Source organism: Phyllopteryx taeniolatus, chromosome 5 (genome assembly GCF_024500385.1).
Source record: "Phyllopteryx taeniolatus isolate TA_2022b chromosome 5, UOR_Ptae_1.2, whole genome shotgun sequence".
Taxonomy (NCBI): domain Eukaryota; kingdom Metazoa; phylum Chordata; class Actinopteri; order Syngnathiformes; family Syngnathidae; genus Phyllopteryx; species Phyllopteryx taeniolatus.
The window spans coordinates 10,115,828-10,142,143 of record NC_084506.1 but is presented as its reverse complement, the minus strand read 5'-3'; the positions used below and the strand labels follow the sequence as shown (position 1 = coordinate 10,142,143).

The 26,316-nt window shown below is 45.5% G+C and overlaps 1 protein-coding gene across 1 annotated transcript; it reads left to right on the top strand.

Moving 5' to 3' along the window:
* Nucleotides 1-8,278: 8,278 nt before the first annotated feature.
* tat (tyrosine aminotransferase) lies at nt 8,279-25,621 on the top strand. Its single transcript, XM_061772578.1, has 12 exons — nt 8,279-8,497; nt 9,087-9,376; nt 9,535-9,639; nt 11,887-11,954; nt 12,080-12,238; nt 13,878-14,016; nt 14,098-14,150; nt 19,445-19,597; nt 21,387-21,515; nt 21,847-21,930; nt 22,896-22,994; nt 23,090-25,621. Exons 1-12 carry the CDS (start codon nt 8,493-8,495, stop codon nt 23,237-23,239), a joined length of 1,434 nt encoding a protein of 477 aa, XP_061628562.1. The 5' UTR covers nt 8,279-8,492; the 3' UTR covers nt 23,240-25,621.
* Nucleotides 25,622-26,316: the final 695 nt, after the last annotated feature.

The following is a 26,316-nucleotide window of genomic DNA, read 5'->3' as shown; positions in this document are numbered from 1 at the left end:
GGCGAACAACAACAGCCAGGCGCTCGGCCAGTCTCCCTTGTTTTCCCTTTTTCTCCCTCTTTTTTCTTCAAACCAACCTATCGAAGTCCTCGCCCGAGAATCTGTAGCTGTAGATTTGTGTTTATTGTCATTCTAAACGTAGTGTTACCTATCTGTATCCAGTAGTTATGGTCAGCGGACATGGAAAGATCTTCCCATTTAGTGATTGGTAAGTGCATTGATTTCCATCCATCCATTTTCTGTCGCGCTTCTCCTCACGCGGGTCGCGGGCGTGCTGGAGCCCATCCCAGCTGTCATCGGGCAGGAGGCGGGGCGCACCCTGAACTGCTTGCCAGCCAATCGCAGGGCACATACAAACAAACAACATCCGCACTCACATTCACACCTACGGGCAATTTAGAGTCTTCAATGAACCTAGCGTGCATGTTTTTGGGATGTGGGAGGAAACCGGCGTGCCCGGAGAAAAGCCACGCAGGCACGGGGAGAACGTGCAAACTCCACACAGGCGGGGCCGGGGATTGAACCCGGGTCCTCAGAACTGTGAGGCTGACGCTCTAACCAGTCAGGTGCATTGATTTAGTGCATGAAATTAATTTAGAAACTCCGGCAGTTCTAGGGTACTCTGGAGTGTTGGTATTCTTTTTTTTTTATTGCTGCTTTAAATTGATTGTATTGAAGAAAGTTTCCGCCTGTTATTTGGAATTCTTGGAACAGTTCATCATCAGTTCATGTCCTAAAAACATTATCGTTACATAGTTGTTGTATGTGGTCAATTCCATGTTGTTCCCATGTCCTAAAATGAAGGGGTATATTCTTCATTTCGAAATCTGGATGATGCCAGATTGGGGAGAGCATGCTGCGAGATTCTAAACTTCGCCAGCGAGCCGCCCGGGGTGGATGCGATTATTGGGTTCTTGAAACATTTATGGCATTTAAGACTTGTGGAAAGAAATGGGAGTTTTGGGAGTTTGATTCTGTTCCAATTGTAGCCAAGAACGAGGCTCCTCATTGTGATGCATCCATTTGACGAGGCATTGGAATCGGTTAGCTAAATAACAGTTTGAAGTTTGAAGTTTGAAGTTGGGAGCATTTAGGCACAGTTTCACAGTTCCCTCCTGTTTCTGAAGAGTGGATAGACTAATTGTATTTTTCTTATTTTTTTGAATAAAAATGTATCACAAGCAGAGTCTAAGGTTTAAAACTATTTCCATGTAGTCTGAAATGGAATCATTGAGAATAAGTCATTGCTTTGAGGTAAGCTTTTCATTTTTATTTTCCCCTTTCCACACTGTCAGTCGGTGTTAGTCAGACATGCCCTTTTGACCACTCGCATGGAGTTACATCTGCTCGCTGTGCAAAGTTACGTTTATCTACCGAATCAGCCAATGAGCTTATTAGACCTCCAGTGGCTTCCAAACTGCATGTTGGTCGACTATTTGCACACAAACTGGTACATACGTAACTGTCCACTCACCAAGGGTCATCACTTCTAAACGCTTTCGCTCTGGTTGCGTCCATGTTTACAGAGTGCACATGCACGCAATCGTTTGGAAAAAAACAAGGTACCTGATCCAGGATAGACCGGCGGTTAGCCCGCCTGCCGAACAGCTCTTGAGCTTCCGAGTTTGAGTTTCTGCTCAGGCCTTCCTCTGTCAAGTTTGCATGTTCAACCTACCGCTAATTTTGAAAGGCCAACTCGGCACGCACGCACACACACACACACATTTACTTGAAACGTTTTTTTTGTAAGGCAGGAGACCAATTGAATTTCACCTTCAAGCTCATCAATTAAACAAGGGCGGGCAGCATTTATATCTTCCCCACCAAATGAGCTAGAAAAAAAAGTATCCTTCGTGCTCAGAACTCGCCAGCAACCTTGAAGTAAATCAAACTTAGTGACCTTCTTTGCAAAATCCCCCGATCGAGACAATCCTCCATACGGTAGAAAATGTGCTCTGTTTTGGATCTTGCTGTAAAGCTGCGTTTGCACAATGTTCCCGGCAGCCACGGCAGCTCTGGTTCAGGCCACCGTGGACAAACGGGATGGCCGTGACATTGCACAGCGATAGGACGGGCAAACATGACCGAGTCTTTCGATCGTCAACACAATCGCCGCTGCAGTCGCTGTGTTGGGTGAGAAAGCCGGTCAAACGGGGTGCACGCAATTCCATCTGTAATGTAATACGGCGTAACACAACTCGGAAGTGATCCGTAGTGTGGTGGGAAGCATTGTATTTCCCAGCATCTCAAACTTGCCGCCCCCCCCCCCCCCCCCCCCACAACTCTTCTAAAGAGAGAGAGAGCCAGAGAGACGAGCAGAGAAGACTGTTTATTAGTATTCCAATGACTATTTTTTTCATATTTACGTGAAAAAATAAAAAAATTGGGCAGCAGAAATTAGGGTTGTTTATTTTATTATTATGATCCCTTCCACTTTTGCTTTGATTCATCATATATCGTTTATCGTCAGATGTGATGCTTTTGTCACAGACTTCCCCGGCAAGTGAAATGCTTTTCTTTTCCAAACGTGGGAATGAAATTGAGAGAGAGAGAGAGAGAAGCTATTTTGAAGGAGCACGTCAAATAATCGTTAGTTTCAACCCTAATCGATAGAAGGAATATATCATTGAATATACTGTATTAGTACGGGCCAAAATGTTGCTGGTTCTCCCTCCCTTACTTGCAACGTGCGTTCAAAATATGAGAGCTTTGAAATCAATTCGGGTGACATACTCATTGCTTTGTGTCGCTGCAAGTGGCTCTGCCTCCTTAAGCCAAAAACACGATTCGCGACGAGTTGACGTCACGCTCGAAACATCATTGTAGAATAGCAAAGTCGCCAAATGGACCAGTTGACTTTTCGTCAGACCTTCCTGGGGGCCACGGACCGCGCACGTCCGACCCACATGTATGACAGAGATGCCATTTTACATATGGACACAACATGTGCATATGTCTGTTAATATATTTCATGCTTAAATGCATGTATAACAGATCCACTCTTCGACAACAACAAGAACAAAATATCCATGTATTGTGATTGTTTTTTTCTCCCAGTGCAAAGGGATCTCATGCATAAAAATGACCATTCAAAAATGGCACAAAAATGCTGGACAGGACACCAACATGAATTTTGCCCATGCTTGCACCAAAAACAACTCGTGACATTTCTCGTCATGACATGTCAGTACTGTTGGTGTCTTCACTATGGTAGTAGAGTGGCCGTCTCACAGGTTACTCGCCTGTCAAGACTTACACTCCACACTGTTTGTTTAACACAACTACAGCCTCGGGAGTTTTAAGATCATTTGACATGGAATAAATATTCATTCATTCATTTTCCATACCGCTTATCCTCGCTATGGTTGGAGCCTATCGCAACTATCTTCGGGCGAAAGGCGAGCTACACCCTGATCTGGTCGCCAGCCGATCGCAGGGGACATATAAACACACAGCTGTTCGCACTCACATTCACACCAACGGGCAATTTAGAGTCTTCAATTAACCGAGCACGCATGTTTCGGGGATGTGGGAGGAAACCGGAGTACCCGGAGAAAAGCCACGCAGGCACGGTGAGAACATGCAAACGCCACACAGGCGAGGCCGGATTTGAACCCCGGTCCTCAGAACTGTGAGGCAGATGTGCTAACCAGTCGGTCACCGTGCCGCCATGAAATAAATAAATAAATAAATAAACATGGGTAGCTTATGCCAGTCTCGTAGGTTGTAGCTTTGATCCTTCGTGCCCCCTCAGCATCCCTTGAAGCTGCGTACGAATGAGGTATGCGCATGAATGTATCATTACTCGGTCATTGTGCTGTCTTCTTCGCAAAATTGTGTGAATTAGTGAATTTGGTAAAATTGTAAATATTATTTCAAGTCAACAATTTTCGAGTGCGTATTCTGATGGATTTAAAATGCAGCCCTATGGGGGGCGCAAGCCCGGATAAATGCAGAGGGTTGCGTCAGGAAGGCCATCCGGCTTCAAACTTTGCCAAACAAATATGAGCGTTCATCCAAAGAATCCCATACCGGATCGGTCGGGGCCCGGGTTAACAACGTCCGCCACCGGGGCCGTCAACCTGCAGGGCGCCGGTGGAAATTCAGCTACTGTGGGTCCGAGTCGAAGAAGAAGAAGAGGTGGCTAGAAGTTTAGGGGCAGGGTTGAAATGATTTGACCATGGTGTAGATGGGAAGAGAAATGGAGTCGGGGTTATTTCAAAAAAAAGAGTTGGCTAAGAATATCTTGGAGGTGAAAAGAGTATCAGATCGAGTGATGAGGCTGAAACTTGAACTCGAGGGTGTTATGTGTCATGTGATTAGTGGCTATGCCCCACAGGTAGGATGAGACCTAGAGGTGAAAGAGAAATTCTGGAAGGAGCTAGACGAAGTAGTTCTGAGCATCCCAGACAGAGAGAGAGTCGTGATTGGTGCGGATTGTAATGGACAAGTTGATGAAGGTAATAGGGGTGGTGAAGAAGTGATAGGTAAGTACGGCATCCAGGAAAGGAACTTGGAGGGACACATGGTGGTAGACTTTGCAAAAAGGATGCAAATGGCTGGAGTGGACAGAAGAGGCAGGAACATAGGGTGACCTACAAGAGCGGAGGTAGAAGCACACAGGTGGATTACATCGTGTGCAGACGATGTCATCTGAAGGAGATTACCGAGTGTAAGGTTGTGGTAGGGGAGAGTGTGGCTAGACTGCGTAGGATGCTGGTGTGTAAGATGACTCTGGTGGTGGGGAGGAAGATTAAGAAGACAAAGGCAGAGCAGAGAACCATGTGGTGGAAGCTGAGAAAGGAAGTGTGTTGCGTGGTTTTAGGAGAAGAGATGAGACAGGCTCTTGCTGGACAGGAGGAGCTTCCAGAAGACTGGGCCACTGCAGCCAAGGTGATCAGAGAGGCAGGCAGGAGAGTACTTGGTGTATCTCTTCTGGCAGGAAAGGAGAGAAGGAGACTTGGCGGTGGAACCTCACAGTACAGGAAATCATACAAGGAAAAGGGTTAGCTAAGAAGACGTGGGACACTGAGAGGACCGAGGAGAGGCGAAAGGAATACATTGAGATGCGACACAGGGCAAAGGTAGAGGTGGCAAATGCCAAACAAGAGGCATATGATGACATGTATGGCAGGTTGGACACTAAAGAAGGAGAAAAGGATCTAGACAGGCTGGCCAGACAGAGGGATAAAGATGGGAAGCATGGGCAGCAGGTTAGGGTGATTAAGGATAGAGATGGAAATATGTTGACTGGGGCCAGCAGTGTGCTAGCTCGATGGAAAGAATACTTCGAGGAGTTGATGAATGAGGAAAATGAAAGAGAAGAGAGAGTAGAAGAGGCAAGTGTGGTGGACCAGGAAGTGGCAATGATTAGTAAGGGGGAAGTTAGAAAGGCATTAAAGAGGATGAAAAATGGAAAGGCAGTCGGTCCTGATGACATTCCTGTGGCGGTATGGAAACATCTAGGAGAGGTGGCTGTGGAGTTTTTGACCAGCTTGTTCAACAGAATTCTAGCACGTGAGAAGATGCCTGAGGAATGGAGGAAAAGTGTGCTGATGCCCATTTTTAAGAACAAGGGTGATGTGCAGAGCTGTGGGAACTACAGAGGAATAAAGTGGATGAGCCACACAATGAAGTTATGGGAAAGAGTAGTCGAGGCTCGACGTGAGTATTTGTGAGCAACAGTCTGGTTTTATGCCTAGAAAGAGTACCACAGATGCATTATTTGCCTTGAGAATGTTGATGGAAAAGTACAGAGAAAGTCAGAAGGAGCTACATTGCGTCTTTGTAGATCTAGAGAAAGCCTATGAGAGGAACTGTGGTACTGCATGCAGAAGTCTGGAGTGGCAGAGAAGTAGGTTAGAATAGTACAGGACATGTACGAGGGCAGCAGAACAGTAGTGAGGTGTGCTGGAGGTGTGACAGAAGAGTTTAAGGGGGAGATGGGACTACATCAGGGATCAGCCCTGAGCCCCTTCCTTTTTGCAGTGGTGATGGATAGGCTGACAGATGAGGTTAGACTGGAATCCCCGTGGACCGTGATGTTTGCAGATGACATTGTGATCTGCAGTGAAAGCAGGGAGCAGCTGGAGGAACAGTTAGAAAGATGGAGGCATGCACTGGAAAGCAGAGGAATGAAGATGAGCCGAAGTAAGACAGAATATATGTGCATGAATGAGAGGGATGGTGGCGGAAGAGTGAGGCTTCAGGGAGAAGAGATAGCGAGGGTGGAGGACTTGGGGTCAACAGTCCAGAGCGTGGACTGGAGTGTGGTCAGGAAGTGAAGAAACGGGTCCAAGCAGGTTGGAGCGGGTGGAGGAAGGTGTCAGGTGTGTTATGTGAAAGAAGACTCTCTGCTAGGATGAGGGCCAAGGTTTCTAAGACAGTGGTGAGGCCAGCCGTGATGGACGGATTAGAGACAACGGAAGCAGAGCTGGAGGTGGCGGAAATGAAGATGTTGAGGTTCGCTCTCGGAGTGACCGGGTTGGATCAAATGAGAAATGAGCTCATCGGAGGGACGGCCGAGGTTCGATGTTTTGGAGACAAAGTTCGAGAGAGCAGACTCGGATGGTTCGGACACGTCCAGAGGAGAAATCGTGAGTATATTGGTCGGAGGATGATGAGGATGGAGCTGCCAGGCAGGCAAGAGAGCGAGAGGAAGACCAAAGAGAAGGCTGGTGGATGTCGTGAGGGAAGAAGACGTGAGGGCAGTTGGTGTTGGAGAGGAGGATGCAGGAGATAGGCTCTCATGGAAAAGGATGACGCGCTGTGGCGACCCCAAAAGGGACAAGCCCAAAGCAAAAGAAGAAGACGGTGGATTCAGAATGTTATTGATCTAATTTACAATTATGAGCTGATCATAATCATGATTTTATGATAATTGTAATTTAGGTCAAGTAATTATGATCTGATTATAATTGTCCATCCATCCGTCCATTTTCTGAGCCGCTTCTCCTCACGCGGGTCGCGGGCGTGCCGGGGCCCATCCCAGCTATCTTCGGGCGGGAGGCGGGGTACACCCTGAACCGGTTGCCAGCCAATCGTAGGGCACCTACAAACAAACAACCATTCGCACTCACATTCACACCTACGGGCAATTTAGAGTCTTCAATGAACCTAGCGCGCATGTTTTCGGGATGCGGGAGGAAAGCGGCGTGCCCGGAGAAAAGCCACGCAGGCACGCGGAGAACATGCAAACTCCACACAGGCGGGGCCGGGGATTGAACTCGGGTCCTCAGAACTGTGAGGCCGACGCTCTAACCGGTCGTGTCGCTTGATTATAATTGTAATTTAGATAAAATAACATCCCGAGTCCATCAGAATAAGCACTAAAACATTGTTGACTTGAAACAATATTTGTATGTCAGCGTTTGTATTTTCTGTCTTCATGTCCAATTATCTTAATAATACTGTGTTATGTAAACTGCATATTAGAACAGTAACGCTTATTTACCTTGGTGTTCACTGTTTACAATTTTAGGGAATTCATGAATCCACACAATTTTGCGAAGAGGACAAACCAGTAACGCTCATCCCGCCTTCACACACAGCTTGAAGGGATGCCGCGGGGGCAACCTGCGAGACTGACACAAGCAACCCCGGCAGCTTTTTTATGGACTTATTTATTCCACGTCAAAAGATCTTCAACTCCCGAGGTTGTTGTTTTGTGAAACGTTTTGACAGTTTCATCTTCGAGGACAGGCCAGTTGAAAAATCTACTTCTGGAGACATTTGAACGACACGCTCCAGACACGAAGGTGCTTCATCCTTTTCAGTGTTTGGATGTTCCATCCATCCATTTTGTGAGCCGCTTGTCCTCACGCGGGTCGCCCATCCCAGCTGTCATCGGGCAGGAGGCGGGGTACGCCCTGAACCGGTCGCCAGCCAATCGCAGTGTTTGAATGGGTTAGTCAGCTAAAATAGAGGAATGATCTTTGGTATTTTTAGATGGTTTTGTGGCATTAACATCATGAGAATACTCTACACAAAATAAGAGTAATGCAAAGCAGATTTCATCATTTAGTTGAATGACAAGATATTGAGTTGAAATACCATGAACCTTTTGAATAAGAAAAAAAGATATATATTCATAATCTACTGTACTCAGTCACTGGTTTGACTTAAGTGGGCAATGTACGGCACCAAATATCTGAAGTAAATATGTATTAATGAGTCGCCGGTGAACATTTGTGTTTGATGCACTTCTTGCAAGAGCAACAAGCGTGCGGTCTGCGGAATCCACCCCCGCCCCCCCCCGTCGCGATAAGGTGCCGGTGAGGGTTGGAGGCGGTATGGTTCTGGTTAGTGATGTAAGGGGGGTGTAGCGGCACAACCCTCTCGGCCTCCACCAATGGTGATATGGGCTGGGCTCAACACCCATTTTCGGAAGGCTTGCTATAAAACGGGCCAATCAAATCCCTCTGCTCTCACGAGCGCAGGAGTCCCTAACTGACGCAATCGCTGCCTTTGGAAAGCGTAAGAGTCCATTTATCATGAGGTAAGAATATCTTGATTTTCCTGATATTGGAGTCACATTTTGTTGTTGCGTTAATAAAAATGAGGCATCGTATTATATTGTGCTGCTGCTGCAGATGATGATGATGATGATGATGATGCTCATCTGCATTATAACGAGTGCATTGAATACAAATATTTCCTACTTAAAATACTTTGGTGGAGGGAACTTTTATAGCTATCGCTTCAGGAAAAGGTACTACAATGGCTCCTATCATCATCATCATCATCATATTATTATACTGTTGACTCGGGAAACGACAGTGTGTTCATAAATATTATTTATTCATCCTTTTTTATTTATTACATGTACTTAAACAACTACTCCCAGTACTACAACTCCTACTAATTATAATAAAACAACACAAGTGCTGTTTGCATGCATTCAGAAGATGTTATCATCATTTTTGGTGAAGTAGAGTATATGTACATTTCTATTGTGTTCTGCTGGTTCATTTCAATCTATTATTAAATAACACTAATAGCATGGATGAAAAGCAAGTCAATAGATGAGATGAATGAATATAGGCCAACATCTATTTTATTGTTCTAACAATCATTCTCCACAACAGTGCCGATGATACCGAGTCTTACTCGGTTCAGAAGAACGAGAATGGCGTTCACAACAGAGCCAGTGTCAACGGCAAACCCCTGAATGGGAACGCAGTCGGCGGTAAGGGCCTCGACCGTGTCGGTGTCAGCGGAAACGGTGTCAATGGTGTCCGAGACAAAGCCCACAGGGAGACATGGGAAGTCAAGCCTTCCTCGATGGCTGACAACACCCTCAATCCCATAAGGGCCATTGTGGATGGGATGAAGCTCTCCCCAAACCCAGACAAAGCCATGATCGCCCTTTCGATAGGTGAGAAGCTTCAGATAGTACTGACATTCCATTCATGAAAAAGCAAACCAAAATCATTGCGTATTCCTAACAGAAGCGACTTCTAAAACTGGCTCTTTCTTTGAATCAGACACTGTCTGACTCTGTTAACGCGTTCCTGATTTCCACGTTCTCCTTAGGGGATCCCACTGTCTTTGGTAACCTTCCTACAGATGATCTGATGCTTCAGGCCATGAAAGATGCCATAGATTCGCAGCAGTACAACGGCTACGCTCCTTCTGTTGGTGAGTCTCACGTGTCGTAAAATGCATCCAGACCCGAGCAACATTGGAAATATGATCGGGCACAATGATTACAGACATGCAAACATTCACATTCACACCACCAGGTATATGATATATATGTGCGTATATATATACATATATACATATATACATATATATATATATATATAGTGACAAGCTAAATGAAAAAGGCGGGTCATGGGCCTGTTCTTAAAAAACAAGAAGCTTCTCTGCAGCCCTGATGTTCTTCTGCAGGCTGTTACATAAATGGGGTGCGTAAGACTGAAACAATGCCTCGATTTAAAAGATGATTCTTCTTCTTCTTCTTCTTCTTCTTCTTCTTCTTCTTCTTCTTCAAGGCCATAGGATCTTAGAGCTTGCGAGGTATAGCAATGTGCGAGCTCCAAATGCAGTTTGTTTTCTTTACGTCTGTGTAGATTGTCCGTCATCCAGGTCAGTAATCTGCAAAGGTTGAATCGAGGAAACTGGACTCTTCTTGTTAGTTGAACTTGCTGTGCTTTTTCTTTTGTCTGAAAATGATCAAACTCATCTTATTTATTTTTAAATAATTACCTATTTAAAAATTAAAATGAGTGAAGTTCAAAGGTCAATATTGCACTGCGTGACCACACCAAAGCATTCGTGGAGACAAGCTAGCGGCCGCAACGATGATGAGATTATTTACCCCCTAATAATTTGAGCAGGCGGCACGGCGGGCGACCGGTTAGCACATCTGCCTCACAGTTCTGAGGACCCGGGTTCAATCCCCGGCCTCCCGCCTGTGTGGAGTTTGCACGTTCTCCCCGTGCCTGCGTGGCTTTTCTCCGGGCACTCCGCTTTCCTCCCGCATCCCAAAACCATGCGCGCTAGGTTCATTGAAGACTCGAAATTGCCCATAGGTGCGAATGCTTGTTTGTTTCTATGTGCCCTGCGATTTGCTGGCAACCATTTCAGGGTGAACCCCGCCTCCCGCCTCCCGCCTCCTGCCCGCAGTTAGCTGGGATAGGCTCCAGCTTAGCCACAACCCTAGCGAGGATAAGCAGTGTAGAAAATGGATGGATCATTTGAGCAAATGTGTTATTTCAGAAGTGAATATCAATCTGCATGAATCAGTACACTGTCACTTTCAAAGAGGTTGGCTGCTGTAGACATACCGCCATTCACACTCACACTCACACCTGACGACAATTTAGAGTCTTCACGTAATCTAACACGTAGGATTTGGAATGTGGAAGGAAAAGCCGCACACGTAGAGAACACGCAACCTTCTAACAGGAAGGCCCGAGCCCGGATTTGAAACTCCCACCCCAGAGGCGGATGTGTGAACCGCTCTTCAACCCAAAACTACTTCTCCGTCTTGGTCATTTTACTCGTACCTGTGGCTAGAAGAGTGAATCGTGGAGAGTCTCTGTCACCGTAAAGCGCAAGTGCAGTCGATGAATCGGAGTTGTCGACAGCCTCTCAAATGTCCGCCGTTAGTTCCACTCTTTGTGTTATTATAATGTAGCTAACAATCCGCTTCTTCCTTGACAATTGTGTCATGTTGTTTGTGCGTCAATAAAATAACTACGTGCTGGCGCAAAAATGCGATTTCCTGATGAGAACACCAGAGGTCACAGTTTTTCCGTGCCGGGGCCGTAAAAATCCATCGTACTTTTTAAAAACATCTTTGTGATTTCAGGTAGTTATTATCACCCCAATCTATTTTGAAGAGTGCATTTGTCCAGCTGAGATGCTTTTCATGTGTTCTGTGACACACGTCCTCCTTACGTCCTCAAGCTTTTGTTTTGATGCTTCCGCTTATCGGCAATTAGCTAAATATTTAGATTTATAGCCAACATTTTGTATATGAATATTTCACATTTATGTTTAACATTTAAAATTTGGATTTTAGCATTTCATATACTGTATCTCTAAGTTCCCAAATGTGGTTGTAAATGTGCTGGCAAGGTGACTCTCCGAAATTCATTCCAGTTTTTTTCAAACTTAATTTGACGCTAATGTGGCAAAACGTGCCGTGAAACGCTTTACAAACGGCACCCCATCATATCTTCTCAAGAGTCATCGTTGTACCTGGTCAAAAGGATTTACTAAGTATGAATCATTGCAAGATCTGAAAACAATTCTTATTATTATTATGGGCGTACTTCTGTGAATTGTGAACATCAATGGCTCTCTTTCGTTTGCTTTTGCTTGCTGTTTCTTCGTCAAAGCGTCACTTTAAGATCTCTGTGTCATTTCGGGCAGGTTACCTGAAGAGCCGACAGGCAGTAGCCAAATTTTACAGCTGCTCCGAGGCTCCTCTCGATGCAGAGGTGAGTTCCGCCATCTTGTGACAGCGGTGTAAACGAAAGGTGACATCCTGATAAATACATGAATTATTAATAGGTCTGCAATGTGATGTCCTACTTGCGAATTGCTCCCCCCCCCTCTTATGCAGGATGTCATTTTGACCAGCGGCTGTAGCCAGGCCATTGACCTGGCGATCAGTGTCATGTGTAATCCAGGGGACAACATCCTAGTTCCACGTCCAGGGTTCTCCTTATATAAGACCTTGGCTGTTTCCCTTGGCATCGAGGTCAGACTCTACAACCTGTTGGTATGTTGGTTTTTTTTTTTAAAAAGGCCCCCAAATGTCCTTCAGATTTCAAAAATCTGTCCTTCAAAAATCACATCGATTGAATGGTTACGATAACAATAATGCACAAAAATAAATGCCGAAGGTACCCGAGTTTAATTGATTCGACCTTGATCGAAAAATACATGACTTGCAAATTCAAAGTTTGTGACATTTTCTCCTTCACTTCTTTCCTCGAATGCAATTGCTCTCTCTCTCTCTCTCTCTCTCTCTCTCTCCATGCATGTACAGTCTCCGAAGAAAATATGAGAGCACTTTCGTTCTTCAATTTCTCATTCATTTGAATGACTGGTGCACGGTATATTTCAGGACGTATACAATACACATGACAGCTAATTCCGTCATACTTTGCCCGATTTCATATGGTTTGCCATTTTGCTTTGCATCAAGAAAACCATGGGAAAGGGCCAGATAGCAACTCTTAAAATCAAACTATTATGAGCTATTTTTGTTGTCAGCATTACATTTGTCCAAACGACCAGGCATTCCAAATGAACTAAACACTGACAAAGCGAGGGTGGTCTAATATTTTTCCCCTTGGGTGCATGAGTAGTTGTGTGGGTGTGTCGTGTAGCCAGATGTGTGAGCAGTTGGCCTGAAACAACAAACGACTTTGCTGCCATTCGTACGTACAGTCTCACTTCGGACAGCCGACGCTCTGCACGAAGCGGTGAAGGGATTTGATTCGAGGCGGCGCAGCGTTTGTTTAAGGGGGCCGCGGCCCCTCTCGTATGGGCTCTCTTAAATCCAGTGGGGCGGGCGGCGGAAAAATCCTCTTGACGTTACCAGGATCATTTTTAGCCCCGCCCCTCAAATCAGGAACATTTAGAAGGCGATAAGAGTTTGAAGGCATGTCTCAACAATGCAGTACGATATTGTTCTTCGTCTTTGCACGCGTTTTCAGCGCTTATCGTCAAACATACTTACTGTATTTACAAACAACAAAAGGATTTGCGTTTTGGGGCACTTTATTTTCTTAACAGCGGTCGCCCGGTTAGCACATTCGCCTCACAGTTCTTCGGTCACGGGTTCAAATCTGGCCTCCCTGTGGGGAGTTTGCATGTTCTGCCCGTGCCTGCGTTGCTTTTGTCCTACTACACATCACGCGCGTCTCATCCCACATTCCAAAAAAACACGGTCAACTGAGGACAAAATGTTCCGTCGGTGCGAATGGTTGTGTCTCCGTATGCTGGCGACCAGTTCAAGGTGTATCCCGTCTCTCACCAGAGTCAGCTGAGATAGGCACACACCCGCGACCCTCGTGAGGATAAGGGGTTCGGAAAATGGATGGATGGATGGATTCATAATTTAGTTTTGTTGCGTGTACTGTGAGGGAATGTTCTATCGTGTTTATTGACGTCTCGTGTCTTGTGATTGGCGGCAATTAGCTCATCTGAAGTGCAGCAAAGCAAATGCGAGTCCTTCAATGTAGGAGCACAGAGTGACTTTGAAAAGTAACGTTAATAGGATGACTGATTTTGAAGGATTTGCCCTTGGGGATCAAAAATAATGAAACTTTCCAGGGCAAATGCAGCAAGTTATTTGTTTCTCGTGTTTGTAGCAGAGGTGATTGATTCATGAAGTCTTTTGAACTTGCCAGCCGGAGAAGTCGTGGGAGGTGGATCTGCAACATTTGGATGGCCTGATTGATGACAGAACATCCCTTCTAATTGTCACTAACCCATCCAACCCGTGTGGCTCGGTCTTCACCAAGGGACACCTACAAATGATTCTCGAAGGTCGGCAGAAATATCGCCACGACTCCTCCGCAAATCTATAAAATAAAGAAATATCTATTTATCGATTGTTCTTTTTCACAGTGGCTTCTCGAAACCGTCTCCCCATCCTGGCAGATGAAATCTACGGTAACATGGTGAGTCCGTTGTCGTAAAGGTCGTAAAGAGTCGCGTTAGGCGGCAAGTGGTCTTGGCGGACTCGACAGTGCCAACCGGTAAGGCCGTCCGCTTGGACCTTCCGGGAGTCTTGGTGTCAAAAGAGGATCCAAATGCACATTTAAAAGGCTTTCGCTCACAGGATTTATAACATACGTATATATATGCGGCTGCGGTAAAGTTGGTAGAGCGGGTCGTCCAGTAACCGAAGCGTCAGCGGTGCAAATCCCGGCTAAGACTGTCTGCTGTCCAACTGTCCTTGGGCAAGGCACCGAACACTGACTTGCTCGCTTGCTGGGCCTGGCGGTGCGGCGGCTGTGAGGCTTTATGAAGCGCTATAGAAGTGCCATCTATTTACCATGTAAAATGGCTGCAGCTCATCCATAAGGACGTGGGGCTTTGGAACCGGAAGGAGGGTTCGAGTCTTAATGAGGGATGTTACCGGCTGTGTGTTGCCTCATTTTGAGGGGGCACTAGACAGTATTTCCACTCTTATATAAGCTGTACACTTACTACTTTCCTTGAGTGCTGTTCCATGAAAATAATAACTGATATAGCACTTTTCGAGACACTCAAGGACCTTTTTGTAATTGCCTCCATTATTCATTCACTCCATAGTCACACCTAGCGGTGGTAAGTCTGACGCAAGCGCGGCTGCCATTCTGCACCTACGGCCCCTCCGACCACCACATCCGACCGCATTCATTCACGATTAAGTGTCTCGTGTAGGGTTAGGGACACTGTGACGACATGCGGTCGTGCGGGATACGAACCGGCAACCCTCCGGTTTCGGGCAACTTTTTTCTGTGAGGGGTGGACTCACTTTTGTCTCAACTGTCTGTTGTTCTGCATAGAATTTCACCGAAAATGCTCTCACAATAACATTGAATTTGATTTAATTCAATGATGTAGCCGTTTCAGCATCAACTTCGTCATACAAACTACCTATGAAGTGAAAAGAACGTGCCTTGTACCCTTGTTAAACTACTGTACATTGAAACACTGGTAATCATCCAACAAATGATTCTGTTCAAAGACTAATTGGGGTCTTTGACTCAAACATTTGAATAAATAATGATGCATATTATTTGACTGAACAGGTTCTACTCAATGGTATTTGGTGAGTTAAACAACAAGTCAAGGTTAATGTTAAAGACCCACAAAAGAGGCCAAAGAATGTCTTGTAAATTTGACACACCACAGAGGAGAGTGTTTTTAAAAAGCCTGCCAAATGTGAATGAATACAAAAATAATTTCTGTCAAATAAGGCTCTGCAATCATGAACAAACGTTGGGCTTCGAGCTGCCGGACTGCGTGGGCAAGAGACAGCTCTTCACCTGTCAATCAAATATGTTTGTTTGTATTTGGTCAGGCGGCGTCAGCCTCACTGTTCTGAGGACCCGGGTTCGATCCCCGGCCCCGTTTGCATGTTCTCCCCGCGCCTGCGTGGCTTTTCCCCAAAACATGCGCGCTAGGTTCATTGATTGAAGACTCTAAATTGGCCGTGAGTGCGAATGGTCGTTTGTTTGTATGTGCCCTGCGATTGGCTGGCGACCGGTTCAGGCCGTGCCCCGCCTCCTGCCCGATGACAGCTGGGATGGGCTCCAGCTATAGTTTTAAGCTATAGCTCAACAATTCAGTACTAAATTGTTTGTTATTGACTTGGGTTCGTCTTTAAAGACTAACATTGGTTAACATTAGTGAGTAAAAAGCGTCATTCACAGATAACTGCTCTGTGTACAATGATTTCTGCTAATATCACATCTTCATTTTCAATTCTAAACTTATGTTATCGTCCCTAAACCTTCTATTTTACCAGTTGAATACTGCAAATGTCACTTCAGAAAAGAAATATCCACAGATGTCGGTAAAATAAACGGACAGTTTTGGGTGAGAAAGGCGACTGCACAAATCTGTCACATAGCAGATGTATGCATCTCGTGCTGAGAAGGAATTAGCGGCAGTGGAAAGGTTGGGGTTGTCGGGTGCGTTCAGGAAACCTCCCCACACCGCCCGTCTGTAATCATTCGCCATTTTACAGCAGCAGAATGACTGTGCACTTTTCGCCTGCATGTGTTTGCAGTCAAAACATAGGTCGAGAAGAAACCGCTGAGGGAATTGGGGGTGGGGTGGTTTATTTGAATCGCTGAGGGGAGACGGTCAGCGAAGATCATCAGGTCGTCCGTGGGAATGTGCTCTCATTCTGAAGGCAGCGGATGTTATTCAGTGGTTTTCAAAAATGCAGTACGACACACCAGTTGGGTTACGTGCCTGATTTCAAAGGAGTATCGGCGTGTGACTTCAAGGTCAAACTTCTTCGGCGGCTTTTAAAAGGCATCATCGCTATGAGCCTTGTTGGGTTTGGCAGCTTTCTGTGCCTGCGTGACGGATATTGTATCGCTTTCTGAATGTGAAACTCACAATGGGGTAACCATACCGTCGGTCTCATTGTACTTTCACACTGCCTTTATTCTTCCAGACATGTTTCCTTCACCTCAACAATACATCGTAACAAAATAGACAATTCTCTGCTGCACTGGAATTGCAAATTTCAAATCCCAAAGCAGAATTTGCGATCTCATCGCCCCAACAGCCGAAATCCAGCAGCAAGGCGAAAAAATTTTAAATAGGATGGCTGCTATAATCCTCGACCCGAGTGGTATTATAACTAAGGTCAACTGGGAACGGTTTTAAATTGTGAATTTTTTTTGTCTTTAAAGGTCCGCTTCCATTATTTCTCTCTTTATTTTTTGGTATAGTCTTTGAAGATCCTTTTTTGGGTTTGAAAGAGAATTGGAGTTGGAAAAGCCCTTTTCGAGTTATTGTATTTTTGAGTTGGTCTTTTCCACCTTTCTCATGATTATGCGACATGCAAATGAGCTTTCCTGTGACTTGATCGCTGCTCATCTTCCGCAATTTAAATATGGAAAATGGCTGACCGCCGTGGGTCCCTCGGCGTGGGACGTGGCTGCTCTCAGGTCAATCGGTCCCGCCCCTCGATTGATCGAGCGGGGTCCTCGGCCTCCGTGGTGCAGGCACAGCAATTACAGGACACTTCTGTCAGTCTTTGTGCATGCGAAACGGTGTCAGGGTCCTGTTTACCACTGTGTTACATCACCTTTTCTTTTAACAACATTCAAGAAACGTTTGGGAACTGAGGACACTAATTGGCAGCTGACAGGCTGAGGATGACAGGCTGTAGGTCCTCACGTGAGAATCCACAGGCAAGGAACTCCTCCAGAGACCAAAGGTTTGATTGCGCCGCAGTGTCCGCAATGGTGGATATCTTCACCTCTCTGATAGAACCACGGCCACTGGTGCCGCCACCCCATTCGAACAGCTGGTAAAACGAGACGACTACTGACGCACGCGGGTGGTCTCTCAGCTTGGCGCGTTTCCACTCACCCTTAGAAAAGATGTGGTGCTCGAGTTTGATGGGCGAGTGTCCGTGGACCCCGTTCTGTTTCGTAGGGATGTGGCGCCGGCGGCTATGACATGGGCCCGGGTGGGCCCCGGATTGGATTGATTAAATCTAGGAGATAGGCGAGGACTCCATGGCGGCCTGTTGACTGTCCGTAGATGTCTGCTGTCGCTTCTGCCGCCAGCGGGACCTATAGCAGTCACTACAAACTTGGTGAGGCTTGGTGTTCCAACCACGAAATCCCTCTGCGAAGACCTTGAAGAAACGCTTACAGTCCAGACATGACGCTTGCTTAGCCTGGTCTGCTGGGGCCAGGGCAGCGCCCATCCGTGGAGTCGTCTTTTGGCCCCGAAATTACGACAATGCAGATAGGGTGGGCGATGGCAGAGCGTTACGAGCCATCTCTTTATTTTCAACGAGTGCAATCACATCGTTCACCGGTTGACATGGGACATCAGATATTCCCAGTGTTTTGCGGCATATGTTAGAGTCACAAATCCCGTTGATCAAGACATCACGGATAAGGTGGTCGGTACAGTCCACATTCCTGCCACGCTCACAAACCGCATTGTAGGCACATGTCTCAGCTTATCCCTGCACCCTGGCAGAGAAGGCACGGAATGCTTTATCACGTTTCTGATGCAACTGAAGCCGCTCGGTGCACAGGACGCATGTGGCCACTGGAATGACGGCAAACGCACGCATGGCGGTTATGAAATCCGGCAGGGGTCCGGAAGCGGCACTGGGATAAGCTTTCAACAGGCTGTTTCTAGATCGGGCCCAGCGCACTGAAATAGCTCGAAGGGGGCCTGGGCATCTCCTATGCAGAAGACATCCCAGCGACGGGCAAACACATTTTATTCCTCTATTGATATGCCAATGTCCACCCTAGGTCGATTGAGCTTCGGGGCTTGAAAAGTCTGGACTTGGGCCACTGCCTGGGCGGGCAGGGTCTCATGGGCAAATCCATGATTTGTCAACAGAGCGATCGCAAGGGCCTCAGACACAGCCTCAGACCAGCCAGGGACGCAGTATTTGACGACAACCGTGGCTCCGTCATAAAGAAATGTACTCCTTCATGTCAAGTTATATTTCTTAATGACAACGATGGAGGAGCCCTGTAGAGATACAACAACATACAGTGGGTATGGAAAGTATTCAGACCCCCTTAAATGTTTCACTCTTTGTTATATAGCTCAAATATATATATATATATATATTATCCACACAAGCAAGGCCCGATTTGAACCCAGGTCCTCAGAACTGTGAGGCCGACGCGATAACCAGTCAGCCATTGATTGTGCCGCCTGCAGTAGTTCAATAGTTTGTGTAAAAATGTTACACGGTTGTCTAAATGTATTATTTTGCCATCGAAAGCACTTTTTCATCTTTGTTGTTGGTGTTTTATAAAAGAAAACCACTGTTCAGAGATTTGAGGTGTCACTGAAAAAAAAATAATGACTAAGTCACTGTTGTGCAAAAATACAGAACCCATTTCACCAAAAGCTTCTTTTTATTTGTTTTGTTCCAAAATATTTGGGTGAAGCCAACCTATTTCTAATCTTTCATTTGATAGTGTCTGTGTGTTAAAAAAAAATAATAATAATACAAGATTCTGTGGGCCTTCAAAATGCTTTCAATCGGCTGGCACACAAGAGGTTGTCTTTTTGGCTGGTATTGAAAGAGTTAAGGTCATTCAAATTCATTTTTGTGCTCTTGGGGATAAACTCTTACATGCAAAAGATTTCAATAATATTTTGACCTTCTGTATCTAATTATGAAAAGCACTATTTGGCTTCTATCAGAAATGCAAAAGTGAACTAATATTGAATGACTTCTGTTTGTTTTTCTCAGGTTTTCCCAGGTTGTGACTGCCAGTCCCTGGCATCTCTCAGCAGCGACGTACCAATCATTTCCTGCGGGGGCCTGGCTAAGCGCTGGCTCGTCCCCGGTTGGAGAATGGGATGGATCCTCATCCACGACAGGAACAACATCTTTGGATCTAAGGTTAGCTATAGAGTATCTTATACTGTGTAATATACAGTCTTGAGTGGTCAGGGCCAACAAAACCTGGGCAAAATACTATTTGAAGCACTGACCTACATTTACAACCGAAATTCTAATGCGGTTCATGAACTTTTTTACCAGTCTTTATTTTCTAGCATTTGGAATAGTTCACAGGATGGCTTGAATGAGCTGAACACGAAGTTGAAACGGTTCGAATTGGTTGAGAAAGTGTAAGTAAATTAGTCCAAAATTTTGAATTTCAGGCTTTTATTTTGAAAATTTGGGAAATTTGGGGTGGATGAGATTCGCCCGGAGTTCCGAAAGGCTCTGAATGTTGTGGGGCTGTTCTGGGTGACACGCCTCTGCAACATCGCCTGGACACTAGGGACAGTGCCTCTGGATTGGCAGACTGGGGCGATGGTCCTCCTTTTCACCGAAGGGTGTGTTCCAACTACAGAGGATCACACTCCTCAGCCTCCCTGGTAAGGTCTACTCAGGGTTGCTGGAGAGGAGGCGCCGTCGGGAAGTCAAATCTCAGATTCAGGAGGAGCAGTGTGGTTTTCGTCCTGGCCGTGGAACAGCTCTACACCCTCAGCAGGGTCCTCGAGGGTGCATGGGAGTTTGCCCGACCAGTCTACATCTGCTTTGTGGACTTGGAGAAGGCGTTTGACCGTGTCCTTCGGGGAGTCCTGTGGGGGATGCTTCAGGAGTATGGGGTACCGAACCCCGATATGAGCTGTTCGGTCCCTGTACGACCGGTGTCAGAGTTTGCTCCGCATTGCTGGCAGTAAGTCTGACTCGTTTCCGGTGAGGGTTGGACTCCGCCAAGGCTGCCCTTTGTCACCGATTCTGTTCATAACTTTTATGGGCAGAATTTCAAGGCGCAGCCGAGGCGTAGAGGGGGTCCGGTTTGGCGAACTCAGTATTGCATCTCTGCTTTTTGTAGATGATGTGGTTCTGTTGGCTTCATCAAGCTGTAATCTCCAACTCTCACTGGAGCGCTTCACAGCCGAGTGTGAAGCGGCTGGGATGAAAATCAGCACCTCCAAATCTGAGACCATGGTCCTCAGTAGGAAAAGGGTGGAGTGCCCTCTTCGGGTCGGGGATGAGATCCTGCCACAAGTGGAGGAGTTCAAATATCTTGGGGTCTCGTTCACGAGTGAGGGAAGAAGGGAACGAGAGATCGACAGGCGGATCGGTGCAGCGTCTGCAGTGATGTAGACTTTGTATCGGTCCGTCGTGATGAAGAAGGTGCGAAGCTCCCGATTTACCGGTCAATCTACGTTCCTACCCTCCCCTATGGTCACGAGCTGTGGGTCAAGATCCCGGATACAAGCAGCCGAAATAATTTTCCTCCGCAGGGTCTCCGGGCTCTCCCTTAGAGATAGGGTGAGAAGCTCGGTCATCCGGGAGGAGCTCAGAGTAGAGCCGCTGCTCCTCCCCATTGAGAGGAGTCACATGAGGTGGCTCGGGCATCTGATTAGGATGCCTCCCTGGTGAGGTGTTCTGGGCACGTCCCACCGGGAGGAGACCCCAGGGACGACCCAGGACACGCTGGAGAGACTATGTCTCTCGGCTGGCCTGGGAACGCCTCGGGATCCCCTCAGAAGACCTGGAAGAAGTGGCTGGGGAGAGGGAAGTCTGGGCTTCCCTGCTGAGGCTGCTGCCCCCGCGACCAGACCTCGGACAAGCGGAGGAGAATGGATGGCTGGATGAAAAACTCTGCTTTCAACCGTATGTACAGTGAAGCATAAAAAAGCACATTGTATACACTGTGTAACATCTGCAGATTCGACATGGCCTTGTCAAGCTGAGCCAACGTATTCTTGGACCCTGCACCATCGTCCAGGGCGCCCTGGAGGGAATCCTCAACAACACACGTCAAGGTTTCTATGATGATACCATTCATTTTATCAAGGTAAACAGAAGGCAGATTAGCAACATGATGACATTTAAGGACAGTGGAACCTCCAAAGTTGAATGCCCAGGTTGTACAGTTTCAAAGCAGTCCAGGGTGTCAGATGGGTTAGGACCCGTAGGCCCTAATGAAGACAGCGGAGTGGACAATGAATAGAGGATATCGTCACAGTTTGACTCGCAACATCTGATTGAAATTGTAATGAATCCCTATGAGCGAGAGATCGTTGCGAAATCGATGAGTGTCACAAAATGACATCAATTTAGAGAGGTTCCACTGTATCTTGCACGCCATCCTGATGATGTCATATATGCATCTTGTTCTTCCGCAGTCCAACGCTGACATTTGTTTTAATGAGCTGTCCACTGTGCCTGGCTTGAACCCCATCATGCCCTCAGGAGCCATGTACTTGATGGTCAGTATAACAAATGGTTAGGATTGCTGGATGTGCAAAGAAGTGTTTTCATAATTTTGCAATCACAGTAACATTCCACTTAAGTAAGCATATTGTGTCAGAAGTCTCTTTTGTCAGAGAATTCAGTTTTGTCAGAATTATGGTACATTTACACTACTGTACTGTGAAAAACTGTTAGGTCACTACTAACTTTGTTTTAATGATCAATATTTTGTAAAACATTAACTAATAGAACAAAGGAGGTTTACACAAATGAATGGAGGACCAATGTGGACAATATTGATTGGTGCACGAAGGAACAACTACCGTAATTTCTCGTGTATAATGCACATTTTTTCCCCCCCAAAAAATTGTCAAAAGTGTGCGCATGGTACATAGATAGAGGGAGAAATGGAAAAAACGTTCCCATTTTATAAAGGTGTGCCACCATCTAGAGCTTATGCAAACGCTGTACACTTTCATTTCAAAATGCCACCGCCCCCGAGAGGTTATGAAAAAGTTGCACACTTTCATTCTCATATGCCACCGCCACCTAGTGGTTATAAAAAAGGTGTAGCCGACACTTTCATTCCAATATGACAGGGGTACGTACGTATGATATACGTACTGCATATATGTCCAGTTGTGCTCATAAATTTACACACCCTGGCAGAATTTGTGAAATATTGTTTTTTTTTAAATATATGACTGATTACTGAACAACAACAATCATTAATTTCTTTATGGTTATGTTATGTTTTTCTAAAATGCTTGACCATTTAATTTGCATTCCATAAAAATTGAATTAAATGTGTTTTGCCTGGCCTTTCATGTTTTCTTTAAAGAATTGTACACATCTTACAAATTCTAAATTCTAAATTGAGGGTCTGTCCTGACGTTTGGTTGCCTGCTTGTAAACAAGCATTCAAATGATCAAATCTATCGCCTCGCCTAATCGAGAATAAAATGTGTTTTTGGCTTTTCAGATTGGAATCGACATAGACAGCTTCCCAGATTTTCAGAATGATGTTGACTTTACTGAACGACTGGTGACCGAGCAGTCCGTTTTCTGTCTGCCCGCTACAGTAAGTTCTCACTTTCAACATCTTCGGATATGATTTGTCATAAAAATATCACAAAACCATTAGCAGCGTGACATTCCTTGCCTCTCTTCTCACAGGCTTTTGAGTATCCCAACTTCTTCCGCATTGTGGTGACTGTTCCAGAACAGATGATGGTGGAAGCGTGTGGTCGGATCAGGGAGTTTTGTCAGCGCCACTATTGGTCAGGCCGCTGTAACGAACACTCCCTACAAGATACATCTGTCTGATGGCATTCGGAGAGGCCTTCAAACCACCGGACATCTGTTTTAACTCAAGTGGGCCCATAAAAGTAGATAAAGGTCCTCCTTTGCGAAAACAAAGACCTTTCAGCGTGGAAGGCTGCAACATGACCAGACGTGGAAGTTCGGAATAATTGACAACAATGGATTTATTAGTTCAACTGGCCTCAATGAATTGAATAGTTTACCAACGTCCCCATGAACCCGCCAGAGGAATTCGAAGAGACCCTTTTGACATTCTTAACGTCTGCTCATGACCCCCGCCCGCAGCGTGATTGGGGGAAGGAATTGATTGATGACTGTTGAACCCTGGAACATGGTCACTTACTTGTCATTAATGGAACGTGATCACCCCCAGTGGTGATTGCAGACACTGCCAGTTGGACTCCTCGTGGTAGTGTACCATGCGGTGGCAGTGGACAATACAATGACATGAAAGAAATCTTACGTTTGTACCAAACAAAACAAACCTACATGAATATTCTAAATGTATACCTTGATTTTGGTGTCATTAACTCATTTACTGCTAGCTTTTCTCAGAAAAGAAAACCCCCTTGGTGCCGGCCGTTTTTGAAGATTGTGAACGACTTTCAAAGGCTTACAGAATATTTTGTTCAATTAATATATTCATACCAAATGCTCCAAATTAAAGGATAAACTCTCTTCTTTCAGCAGGAAAAAAAGCTAGCTCCTGCCCTTTTCTGTTCTTGAGTTGTGTGCAGTGAAACATACTGTAGGTAAGTTTTAGGTTTGTTGGTCGTGTCTCACAGGTTATGGAGATAATAAGCTTTTTGTCAAAAGCAGCATTTATGCAACAGTAACTTCGATGCTTGTATATTTTTTGGCTTATGTCACGTTACGTGTTTTTATTGCATAATCCAGCTAAAGCAACATTTAGGGATGGCTTTTGATTGAAAAATAATCACGTATTTGGCTATATAATCTGCCGTGAGTGATGCAAACTCACCGGATATCACGTCTGCCATGACACTTTGTGTCGTTTCCTGGCTGTTGACATGGCAACCGTGATCCTCGCCATTTCTGACACAAGCACACCATTGTGCTAACTACCGCAGTACATATTCTGTGAATACTTGACATCTACTTTTGTTTCTGAGTGTAAAAAAGTCCGACTTCCAGCCTGTCTGCACCGCTCAGCAGTGCCTATCAGGCTACAGGGTCAAATCTAAAAATGGTGCATCGCTGCCCTCGGCTGGGAGTTTCACTATTAGTAGGCTGTTGAATCTTTGTGGGGAGGTACGTCAAAGTGTCCGTGAAGAAACGGAAAGTATTCAAATGTGCTCGGCACCCAATATAGGCTTTTAAAACTACGCATTAATACGCGTTAGGCACTAAATGAGTTAATGTGTTGATTCTACAGGTCTAACTGCAAGACTGCTTGAGAAGAACTGTACCTCTTGGTTTGAAACCAAACAGTATTAAATGTTGTATTGCACAATAAGGAGTTGATTTGCCAAGACTAAGGTTTAAACAATCATTTTATGTGCTTGATCTCTGCGTGAGACAGTTTCAAAGTTGGGAACCGTTTATTAGAATATGTGCAGAGTTTCAACCCAATTTTTTGGGCGTGACTTACGCAGATAGAATGAAATTTAACATGGAAACCCGAGTCGATGGGTGTGGTCTCCTTCTCCGCCTCAGAAGATACAAAAAGCCTCGACATCCTTTCTTCTTGGCTCACTCTCTTCTTCCAGCCAACATCCCTTCAGTTCCTGCGCTTGGCTCCGGCCAACCCCCTCCCCCCTTTTCCTTTGTTTTGTCACCACGTCGAAGGCGCGCGTGACCCCGGACCCCGGACCACGTCGAAGGCGCTGTCAAGATGAAAGAAGCCTGCCACGCAGCTTCTGTTTTTTTTTCCCAGCCTGGACTTGTTCTCCTGGCATGAGCAAAAGTTACACCCGCAGTCTAGCGCAAGAGCGTGGCCTGCAATAAGTCCAAACGGCAGGAAACGTTACGAGTCCACCCGCGTGAACTGCAACTTTCTTTTTGTTGTCCCTCTTTTGTTTGACTTTTTGTGCACCTTCTTCTTCAACTAAACCGGCCTCCTTTCCTCTTGAGACAACTGAGAAAAGACCATCCCCGAACCATGGAATCCACGATCGTGAGTAAAACATTGCAGTGATTACTAGAAAGTACAAATTGGTGCATAGTAACTTGGGGTTAAGTTAACGACCTCACACGAGTCCCAACTTTATTCTCTCTCACTATGCTTCAAATCATTTACGAGGTCAGTCGTTCGCCCGATATCTTTTTCTTTACATACGTTTGCCTGTCATTTTTGTAGTAAAGTCCCTATGCATTTTCCCCCAAATTCCCCTGTAGGTTTCATTAAATTTTCTCTAAACGAAACCTCCTGTTGTGTACTGTGTGTTTGAGTGCAACATTTGACCGCTGAAATCGAGAATGATCATCCTTTTCGAATGTAGAGAGAGCAGAGATTGAGAGAGGTTTTTCGTCACTTTCCCTAAAAATTGAAAATATAAGAGACGTGGTGCCCTATACGAGACAAAGATAGCTTTGATTGTAACCTTCTAACGTTCGTTGAATTACCCCAGAAGTAGACTCGGGCGTTGATTGTCCGACCCTCCTTTCCAAATTAATTACGCTTTTATAGCAATAACAACCTGGGTTAGTGATGCAGAAGAGAGAGTCAGACTAATGTGATGGCATGAAAATGAAAGCGTATCCCACATACTGAGCAGGAATCTACATTTGACCTATTTTACGTGACTTACCCAAGATGTACAAATCAGGTGCTGTTTATTGTCATCACATTTTGAATGGTCCTCTAATTTGTCTTTTAAATCGTTTATACCTTATATTTAAATTATGTATGCACCTGATGTTTTTATATATGAATCTAATTGTTAGTTATACTTTTTTTTTTTATGTCAACGTAAGGACTGCAGACCACGCACATGGCAGTAAGAGCCTTTATATGTAACTTAAGAGTCTTAAACCTGAGTCACATGAACGTCAATGATCAGTTTCAGAGGATCAATATGATTACAAAGAAATCTTAAGAGAGCAACCTATAGACCGAG